This window comes from Ixodes scapularis, unplaced genomic scaffold, assembly GCF_016920785.2.
Source record: "Ixodes scapularis isolate PalLabHiFi unplaced genomic scaffold, ASM1692078v2 PGA_scaffold1__304_contigs__length_218370807, whole genome shotgun sequence".
Classification (NCBI taxonomy): Eukaryota; Metazoa; Arthropoda; class Arachnida; order Ixodida; family Ixodidae; genus Ixodes; species Ixodes scapularis.
This window is the reverse complement of record NW_024609846.1, coordinates 69031920-69043322: the sequence shown is the minus strand read 5'-3', so window position 1 is coordinate 69043322 and position 11403 is coordinate 69031920. Positions and strand designations below refer to the sequence as shown.

General features: G+C 44.2%; 1 protein-coding gene across 1 annotated transcript in view; it reads left to right on the top strand.

Moving 5' to 3' along the window:
- The first annotated feature begins 844 nt into the window (after positions 1-844).
- LOC120850417 (endochitinase A-like) overlaps positions 845-11403 on the top strand; it is a 32053-nt gene continuing 21494 nt past the window's right edge. The window contains exons 1-2 of the mRNA XM_040222891.2: positions 845-853; positions 1291-1590. Of these exons, the coding sequence (XP_040078825.2) occupies positions 845-853; positions 1291-1590 (309 nt within the window). The remainder of the gene's footprint in view (positions 854-1290; positions 1591-11403) is intronic.

Sequence of the window (11403 nt, the reverse complement as noted above, 5' to 3'; positions counted from 1 at the left end):
CAACGGTTAAATCAGCTGAACTACGAAATTAGGGAGAAAGGAGTAAAGACAGGTGATCGCTGGACCTGTCTTTACTCCTTTCTCCCTAATTTCGTAGTTCAGGTGGTTTAACCGTTGTAATATGTACCACCAACTCGCTCAGCTGTTATAATATATACTATCACTCTTTACAAAATAAAATGCGTCTGACTTGTATTGCGTTTATGTGTATAATATCTGCCCTGATGGCGTATACTCATCTATGCCTGAGCCGACAAAGACAGATGCCAGTATTATTTACATAAATAAAAATAAAATTACAATACTTGCCTTATTTCTTTGTAGATTTCACAATATGATGTTAGTTGAATAATATGGTAACAAATGCCATTTTTCTTTCAGTAATTTCGGCGTTGTTTTTCTGTTCTTTCAAGTTAGGGCGTGTAAATGTTCAGGCAGTTGTATACACTTGTACTTTCTTATGGTTGACCACTCCCGCAGTTACAGCTCCTTTCAATCGGACGGCAGTGCCCGTCTGCAGGCTCCTGGTAAATCTCTACAGCCCAAGGAGTGGCAATAGACTAGCAAAAATCATCTCCGAGCGACATTCCTCAGGTTAGTGTACTTGACTAAGGAAATAATAACATGGAAGCGGCAATGCCGACGTCAAAGCGAGCGTAGTACGTGACTCACCAACGTAAAATTTTCCCCTTCTATGTTTATGCTTGTTTGTGACTTAAGCGCGAAAGCGACCCCGCCTAGTGTGCCTCCCTTATTCCACCTAGACTACGGGTATAAAAAGAACTGAAATTTGCTGCTGTTCACTGGCAGTTTCCCAGACGCATCTCAACTACAACAAGCCATCATGATCGCCGTAAGTCCTCGCTTGTTGCTTAAAAGCATTTAAACTCAAAGGTTACCGCTAAGTGCTGGCTTCACTTGATCTTTTTTTTTAAGTTGACAAAGTGAACAGAATATTATTCTTTAAAATATATATGGTATTGACATCACTCGTACATATAACACAAAAACCACTTGATTCCCCAGATAAAAAGGATGCGCTCCAAAACTAGTTCAAGACACAATAACAAATTTATTTTCATGCGAAAAAATTATCTTTATATTCAATATTTAAAATGTGTAAACTGAAAACTGATATATATAACATACATAAAATGTTGAAAAATATTTCTCAGATATTATCTTTAAAAAGACAAATATTAAGAATAGATGTTCCGTCATCGTGATGGTTCGCCTGAATTCACTTGATCTAGGCGTAAAACAAATTGTACTACTTTTCTTCCCTTCCAGTTCCGTGCCTGTCTCCTCGTGGCTCTGGCCAGCTGCGCATTTGCCGGCTACGCCAGTCCCTTGTACGGCTACAGGACCCCTGTGGCAGCCTACCACGCCGCCCCAGTGTACAGCAGAGTCGTGGCCCCAGCCGTCACCGCCGTCCACCACGGAGCAGCCGTGTCCCACGTGTCGAGCGTGAGCAGCTACCGCAGCCAGCACCCCGTGGCCACCCCGGTCGCCCGCTACGCCTCCGTCCACACGGCCCCGGCTGTGGCCACTGTCCACACCGTCCCGGCGGTCGCCAAGGTTGCCGCCTACGCCGGTCCCGCGTTCTCCGCTGTCCACGCAGTCCCGGCTCACGGATACGGCCTCGGATACGGCTACGGTCTTGGCACTTACGGACTTCGCTACGGCCATGGCCTGAGCACCTACGGCTACGGACTCGGCTACCATCTGTAAAGACTATGTTTTATTTTTAAAAAAAAAGAACGACTAATAAAGTTATCTATTTACTAAAAAAAAAAGCGGCTTACTTTTTAATTGACACCTGCGAAACCAGGCCTTCTATTTCAACGTATGATTCACACTGAGGATAAGTAGCCATGACTTATGCACGTCGCTAAAAGTTTAATACATTAATCTACTCTTTTTAGTTCAACCGTTTTTTGGTTTCTAAAGATGTTTTTAAAAATATACTGACTACTACATTATAAATAAAAAAAAGTTAAGTATAACGGACCATTATTAGGACGGTCAATGACGGCGATGTGAATGAAAAGTCATGGACCAATAACATCCTAAATCAGCAAGCCTGGCATTTATGTCAGGCTGAGTTCTGTGATCGGGTTCAAGACTCCTGAGAGAAAAGATGCAAGGGTGATTGTCCCTCATGCAGTGAGTGAGTCCGGCATTTTGGCCGACTGCCTGAACGTCTTTTGTGAACCCAAATAGGTCCAGCGACGTCGAGTGCGTCTTGATGAAATTGATCGAAAATCTGACAGTTGTCCATTTGAGCTCGTGTGTGTAGAGCGTGTAAAACAGCTTGAAGCGAAGCTCCGTCAAGATAAGGTTTCGATGTCTAACATCGACCGGTTGTCAACACCCGCTCATGTCAATAACATAAACAACAAAGAAAAGGGGATGGTAATGCCACCGGGAACGAGAATGAGAACGGAACCATCTTTGGTGCACTGCCTTTAGAGTGGCCTTCACGGACTTCAATGAACGAATGAACGAGGGATGCGAGCATGTTTTTTCTGCAGGCTGGTACTATAGCCACACGCGCATACGATGGCCGGCTGCCGTACATCCGGCTAACATTACGAAACATTTCAACAAATCTAATAGAATATTGACAAATGCAGTTTACTGCTCTTTGCAACATCTTGTCTGCGTGCAAGCAACTCCAAATGATATTAAATTATCTTATAATTTAGGCCTAACGAGGGCAATGGTTGCTGATAAGAATTCTCTCTGTCTGCATTGCTGGAAATGACAACGAACGCATTTCAGGAAGGCAGTGTGAGAAGGCTCAATATGTCCCTTAGGCACAAAACACGACACACCCTTTTATCAATTTCAGTGGATTAAAAAAATAACCACAATAACCAACAAAATTCTAAGTGGATCTTTTTCTCACCGTGGCTTTGCATTCCTGGTTCTAGTGTTCCCCAATAGATTTGGATTACAATGTTCCTCCTGCAATCATATTGATTTTTTTTTTGTTGGTTTTTTATTGAACTACGGATACACGTGCTCAAGCGAAATCACATCGGAAAAATATCAGTGGATTAAACAGCAACGGTAATAACTGGTCTTGCTGCCAGTTATAGGTGCCAGTTATTCTTATGTTGTACCCACCTTCTACTTCATGGCCTGTAGATGTAGAAATAGAAAAATTAGAAAAAAAAATTATGATTACGCGTATTGAGATGATAGAAAACAGTCATGCCCTTAGTTTTTAAGTGTTCGTTGACCATACGTTGAAACAAAACAAACATGGCTTAAAACCGAAGGGACAGACAGCTTCAATACTGCATCTATTCTTTAGTTGTTCACCCAAAAATTGTATGTTCATTAAATAAAGCGAAAAAAATGGGAGAATAATATTTACGATACAAATATTTAGACGGCCTAATTTCGGTCTGAAGCGGCCTTTTGTTTCTAAGTTTTGAATGTAGGATAATTGCAGCAGAAACTACATAAGAGCAGGCCATTACAGTGGCCGCGTGATTGAAATCAGGTTTGAATATTGCAAATTTAAATATCGTTTTATGCCGGCAAATTTTTCAAGACTAAAGTTATATATGGCTTTAATTTCTGGGAGGAAAGTCACTAATGAGTGTCCTCTTCAAATATACTGCAACTTCTTTCGCTTACATGCCCTTTATTTACATTACTGGACGTTCTCTTTCTTTGCTCCTTGGCTTCAAACTCTGCACTCCAATGTCGTGGTGTCCTCCTCTTCTTTCTCGCAAATCGTGAAATTACTCTTGCAGCAATTCGCTCTTTAAACTAAGATATTGAGGTGGGCTAGTTGGATATGCATGATGTAAAAATTAAATAGCGCAAAGGTTAGACAAAGGACAAAGGACAGAACATGTAGACAGGACAAGCGCTAACTCACAACTGGCGTTTTAATAGAAAAGAAGAGAAGGAAGCAGCATAGAAATACGCCGAAAAAGGAAAAAAAGAAGATTTATAATAAAAGGAAAAAGTGAAAGGTATATACAAGAATGAATAAAAGAAAACAAGAAAATGAGAGAAAGGGGGGCTGCGTAACTAAATTAATTCCTGGGAATATATTGAAATTAAGAAAAGGCTGTAGCTTAAAGAAAGAAGAAGTTGAGAAGACTAGAAGTTCCCGCTGAATCAACCTCAAGTTGGCCACCGAAGGTAAGTTAATTCTTTTTCAGTTAAAGCCACTGAAGGTGCACTCACACAGGCGTCTTCCTTGTCTTTGATAGTTAAGGCCTCGTAGATTTCTCGCGAAGTTTTATCGCGAGAAACGTTTTTGACAAAAACGAAAATCCTACGACGGTTCCGCGATAAAACTTCGCGAGAAATCTACGAGGCCTTAACCATCATAGACAAGGAAGACGCCTGTGTGAGTGCACCTTCAGTGGCTTTAACTGAAAAAGAATTAACTTACCTTCGGTGGCCAACTTGAGGTTGATTCAGCGGGAACTTCTAGTCTTCTCAACTTCTTCTTTCTTTAAGCTACAGCCTTTTCTTAATTTCAATATATTCCCAGGAATTAATTTAGTTACGCAGCCCCCCTTTCTCTCATTTTCTTGTTTTCTTTTATTCATTCTTGTATATACCTTTCACTTTTTCCTTTTATTATAAATCTTCTTTTTTTCCTTTTTCGGCGTATTTCTATGCTGCTTCCTTCTCTTCTTTTCTATTAAAACGCCAGTTGTGAGTTAGCGCTTGTCCTGTCTACATGTTCTGTCCTTTGTCCTTTGTCTAACCTTTGCGCTATTTAATTTTTCGCTCTTTAAATGGCTAAGCCTGTAGTTAGTTTCAGCGACAATTGAATGTTTGCTGAACAACATGGCATGTCTGACTGAAAATACGTAACAAAATTCAAAAATACCACTCTCGCAAACTGTTTAATATTGAGGAAGCTTAGGAATATGAAAGTTGTCTTATAACATATATAAAGGCAAGCTCTAATTTTTTTATATCAAAGTGGGTAAGTGAATGAGGCACGTGACTTAAGACAAGACTATCGGGCGCTGTCAATTTACGTCCTTAGCTCACGTTTTTTTTTTTTTTTTAATACTGAAAAATTGTTAGTGACCTTGGTTTTTTCTGCATGTGTTGCGTCTACAATGGAAAGTTCCCTTCCTGATATTTGCGCATCTCCAAATGTATCTCCAAATTTTAGTTTTATTCATTCTGGTATAAACTTACGTGCACTACATCGCCCTAACCTCTTTTGGCACACCAAAATAGGTTACCAGGTTTATAGAAACGATATACATCCTTAAAACGTCGTAGGTTCTCAGTGCGTGGAGCAAAAGCTCGTGCTGGGCTCATTCATTTCAATATCTACCGTCGTGGTTTTGTTAGAGGGGGAAGCTTGAGCGACGTGAATCTGCTTTCTGACTACTTGACGATGAAACTTAAAGTATCAGATTATCAGTCGTACATGACTCGGAAGGTCGATCATCCACATTGCTGATAATAAGACGCCATTTCTAGGCGAACTGACTTTCCCAGTCTATGTTTTTATTACAGGCAGGGCCTATATATAAGATCACTTTTAAAAGGGTGTTTGTTACTACAAACACGTCTCACTGTTGAGTGTATGCGCAAGGTTCTCGAATATTTCTTAACATTTCGTAACCTTCTTTGTAGCTAAAGCAGTTCTGGAAAAAGGTCAGAACGGCTTCCACGCAGACACTTCACATTAATGTACCCTCTTCACACGTTTCATGAATTCGCTACTATGGTGGATAACGAGGGCCAAGTGAGTTTTCTTGTTTAAGATTTTTCGAGGGCTTTCAACAAAGTGTAGTATCGGAAATTAAGATATAAATTTATGCAAGCAGGGAAAAGTAACACCTATTTTGGTGGACTAATTCTTACCATACAATTCGTAAGCAGATTGTGTACTCTTGCGAAAGCGATGTTTCTATACCCTGTCTCACATTAAAGGGGCAGTGCAACGATATTCTGCTAGTATGTGTTTCTCTTTACATGAGCACGGGCACTAGTGAAACCCAAGTATACTCGCTCCGTAACGTAATTCATCCAGAAACCTTCTTATTATTGTGCAGAGATTTCCCTAGACCCCCCCTAGTTTTCCTAGACACCCCACCTTGATTCTAAAAAAAAAAAAGGAAAAAATAAAATAAAATTCTTTTTTTCAGATTAAGTAGAAAACACCACGTCTCAGGTGTATATATAGAGGAAGGGAAACCTACATTACGGGTATGAGCATTTGGTTAATAGACGTCTGTAATTTAGCTAGTGGACTAAAAAAGAAACAGTTTTATATTTTATCTAGCCTCGCCTCGCCTCGCATCACCTCCACCCCCCCCCCCCCCCCCCCCCCCCCCCGCCCTGAGCCATTCGGACACCCCCCCTTGATTAGAATCCTGGGGAAACCCCTGTTATTGTGTAATATCACGAATGAAAGCGAGCGATTTCTTTTAGTCTATTCTTCGCACAACTTGATGACGTAGTTTGGAGGTCGCAGTGCACTCGATGTGGGCTCGCGATAATCAACAGTTTGACAAGCGTCCGGGTAGTGGCTCCTGTTCAATCGCTCCAAGGTCGACGATCGCCGAACCCTAACAATGTCTGAATCTGAGCGCGTGTCCCATGCTCAACCAAACCCAACGCGTAGCTACAATAAATATTGGCGGCATATAATCGCGTCCAGATCACGTGGCTGCTTGTTCTGGCTGCGAGTTGGAAGGAAGAACGTTGTTCGTGCATGTTTCTTTTTTTTTTTTTTTATAAGGAAAAACCTAAGGCGTGTATTTGTATTATTTTATAAGGAGAAAACTTAAGGCGCGCATCATAGGTTGTAAACGTCAGGGATTAATTATAAGTGGTATTTATAAATAAAAAAGTACTCAAATAGTTGCACCGCCCCTTTAAGTGTTGCCATAGTCGACACTGCTATTCGAAAAAGCCGATCAGTGTTACAGAATAGGCACTCCCCCCCCCCCCCCCCCCCCGCCCCATTCCATTTCAATTTCATTCGAGGAATTAGATCTTCCAACAAATCCATTCTCTTCAACTCCTCAATGAAAGCATTCAGGCCGTTCCCACTCCTGGATGGGATGAACTCAACCATTCCATTTATTTAATTCGTAAACGGGAAAATATGGCAGTTGACAGCCACACAATGTTGCTGGAAAAAAAGCACATAACGCTACTGACGTTATAAAACACGGAGACAACTGCAAAATTATGCATAAGACTCCTTAAATCATTAATTTTACTAAGCCTAAACGCGATCGCACAAAGCGCATCGTGGCACTCGGTGTCACTTCAGGCATCGATCGCGCAATCAAGCGTAAAAGACTTGTGAGTCGCAACATTCGCGCCACCTATTTTCTTCGTAATCCGGCAGTAAACCACAACAGATGCATGATTAGCGTGTTGTTTGTTTGATAAGAACTTAAAAATGTCTAGTTCGTGCGTGGCGCAAGAAGAAGCTACTTTGGTTTCTGCTTCGAATACTTGCACAACAGCACAGCTAGTGCGCTGTTAGAAGTGACGCCGCGTATACCTGCCCCAAATCTCCACACACTGCGTCAAGAACAGAAAACCGCTGACAAAGTGCCAACGGTATATGAGGCCAGCACAAGGCAGTGTAGCTGCGTATTATGGAAACCCGCCTTAAATCGTAAACGTAGGTTGGAAGCAAGGAGTCAAACTGGTCATAATTCCAGTTTGGTTCGGGTTCAGTAGCGTTGAGTTTTGTTCCGGTTGGGTTCTTGTTCAGTGATGTGTTTGGAATAACGGTTCGCTGACCGGTTTCACCAAGCACAAACCAGTTTAAACCGGTTTAAAAAAAGTCAAAAACTCCCATTCATTAAAAACAATAAAAGATTACTTAGTGTAATCTACGTTTTATTAAAAAAGTAGGTCATCCAGAGCCGTACCGCGGGAATGAGGACAGCAAACAGACATGCTTAATTTCGTTTTGTGATCTTGAACTTTTAAAGCAAACACCGTTCAATGAAAATTACTTTGTTATACAGGCGCTTGGAAAGAGTAACAAAGTGCAGTACTCATGAAATTGATCAGCCAGCACGTATGGAGAGACGCTGACGGTAGCATGCACCGTACTTACAAACTACCCCCCAAAAAAAAAAAAAACGAATTAGTTCTTAGTTGTTAAGCAGGAGTTTAGTTTGCAAGAGTTTATGGTGCCATTGTTACCCACTGCAGATGAAACATTTATCCAGTGAAGTACGACTACTAGCGTAGCGTTTTCAACTCTAATCACGCAGTACTGATGCACGACCGCACGCCGGTACCATGCTCATCCAGCTCGAAACGGCTAACTACCCACACCGCGCGTCCGGTTGACTTTTTCGAGCAACTGAGTTGAAGAGGAGAAAAACAGCGAAGGCCCATCGAAAGGCTACTAAAACAGATAACGTGTAGGATTACGAAAGCATTCGTATACGCCGCGCTGAGCCCTCTCGAGCGACCTCTGCGTAAAGCGCGATCCAAACCAACGCTTCTTTTTGCGCCTGTAGGTCGTGCGGCTGCGGATGTGACGCATTTCGTGGCGTTTTTGCTGTTTCCGGGCGCGCTTTCTGAGTCAGAACCGTGCGCTTTGGTTTGGACGGGCGAAACTTCGGGCGAGCGCGCACGCGCGCACGCAGGCACGAGCGCACAAGCAAAGTGCAACTGCGACAGACTGGCCGGCCAGACGGCGAGAGAAAGAGAGAGAGAGAGAGATCGCGTTGTCATGTTGGAAGAGAATAAAAGGGGGGGAGGAGAGGGCAGCCAGACGGCGAGAAACGCGGAGCCGGAACTAGCTTGCCCTCCACCGATTGGCCGGGACACAGGAGCGCCCTATACGTCATCGCGCGTTTTTGTGCGCGTTGAGAAAGAAGTTGAAATCAACCAACTTTCTTGTGCGCGCCCGGAAGGAGCGAAGAAGCGGCGCGACGTCACGAAAATACGTCACATCCGCAGCCGCACGACCTACAGGCGCAAAAAGAAGCGTTGGTTTGGATCGCGCTTAAGGTGCCCGGGCTAGCTCTGCGGCCGGCCGCCACGGCCGCTCTGAAGAGCCCGGCCACCCCCTCCCTCTTACCGGCGGCCGGGCCGCTGCGCCATGAAGAGGGCTTCTCTGTGGGGTGGTGTTCCTTGGAACTATGCCGCGCGAAAGTCAATGGGAGTTTTCCATCAATTCGCTGACAGACTACAGGTTTCGCTCTATGGGACAGGGGAATTCAGGTGCCGTTTGGACCGGCTTCAAAAGCTAATAACGCCGGTTCGCTCCATGGGACACTTTATGTTTCCGCATTTAAAAGGACAAAAAATACAACGGGAGACTTGCTGTTTCTAGGAAGCACGCACACACAGACACAAAATTACTTCACACAGCGTCCAGGGCTCTGGGTTACTGGCGTCTCGGCGACCAGCACCGCAGTCTCTCGCTCGTCTAAGCTTCGCATCTTCGCGCCTACAGATTTTGCCACCGCGGAACAAACCCACCGACAGCCGTCAACTTTTTGTTTTGATTTTCACGTTTATGTTTGCTTTTTGCTTCCTTCAGGAATATCGCTTGGCAGCAAGAAAATAGCACACACACACACACCCGCGCGCGAACACAAACACAAAGAATTTGTATTTAGCCTCAATGCCACCAGATATACTCGGTTTCTCACCTTATGATGTACCACGAAGGACGCTACGAGCTACACAAGCCAATCCATAGGTTCGCAGCTTGTCTCGTGACTTGGCGCTCACCGCGTCGCTCCGCCCAACCGGACGGACACGTGACGCCCTCCGAGCTATGAATTGGCTCCGATGGCTCGTGGCGTCCTTTAGGGCTCATCGTAAGGTGAAACCAGGCACACAAGTTTACGTCTTCCCACCGACTTGCCGACGCCAATTCGTGCTGCACATACGTAAAATATGCTTGTGTATCATTATTATTGACCCGTCTCCATGCCGTCGCTGACGTTTCTTTAATCAAAACTGAGCCACTCATGCAACCGTCGCAATTGTTTAATTGAATTCGCTCCGCCACCCGCAAGAAGCCGCGGTTCCATTTCATTACGCCAAACCATTTTCAGTGATTCGGTAACCGCCACATAAGATTACGGTTTCGTTCCTGTTTGGGTTCAATATCAAATGTTTCATTTGATTTACAGTCTGGTTTCGGTTGAGATAGAAATAACGACTTTGCTCCGGTTTTCGGTTCCGTTCAACACCCTGGGTAGCGGCTACATGCTAATCGCGCATGATTACAACAGCCGCTTTGTCGCGTCTCGCGACGCCAGGAAGGACACATTGTTCGTCTACAGCTATTCAGTTTTGGATGCTTCACTGAAGGCGCGCCATCTTCATCCTCTACGGAGCATGGACCAGTGATACAATCAAGCCGTCATACACCTCCAGTGCAATGATGCTGTTTCAAGAGCCACCTACCACGCCTTAAAGAATTGTGCCATTAGCCGGTAGGCCTTAAATAAGAATCAACACAGCTTGCACAAGAATTGAGCCCCCAATTCATACCCACTCCATTCCGAGCAAAAGGCATCTAATGCCATTCCCATCCCATTCCGGGGTAGCATAAGTGCGGAAGGATTCCAAAGTCATTTCAATTCCAGAGTGGCAACTCCACAACACTCTAGCCAGTCAAGCACCGCCAAAAGTGCCTCGTCACGGTGCTCGCCTTCTGTGTGCGTTTTCCATCACCGCCCTAAACCAATCACGCAAAGTAAAAAGAGATGGATTCCGGTGCAATTGCTGTGCAGGATAGGTTGAGACGGCCTTAGCGAACGCACAAAGACGACGAGTGCCATGACATCACATATTTCGCGCTGTCTTATTGGCTCTGCAAGCAAGCAAAGCGCAAAAATTAGACGAAGGACCAGTGAGAGGAATGTACACGACAAGCGGCTAACTTATGTTGTATTTAAATTTTTCGCAGTTTCTATATGCACTACCTAGGTGCAGCTACTGTCCACCATTGCGCCCGTGTTGTCAGGGTTACGTCCCCGTAATGCTTGACCCCTATGTTGTTTACCGTTGAATGAACGGAGTACTCTACCAGGCACCCTCCTTGTCGGACGCCTCTTTCCTTCCAGGGCTCCCGCGCCCCCAGCCCCGCCGGTCACCACCTCGTCATGTGAGACCCCTCGTCTTTTCTGGAAGCCCGCGTGGGCTCTGCTCTTTTATTTTCTCGGGTGACCGCCTTTCATTTTATTTACTGCAATTTACAACTAATTTTTATTTAAGACGAAACATGAAACCCTCGATCCACCAAAACACAAAATCCGCCAATCTTATCATTGTGATTACAATCTTCCTTCGTAACAACACATGTAAGAAATCTCGCTGCCTAACAAGGCAACGGACGGCAACCCTTTTCAAGGCAACCCTTTTCGCACCATGACATGACAAAAGCCTTCGTAA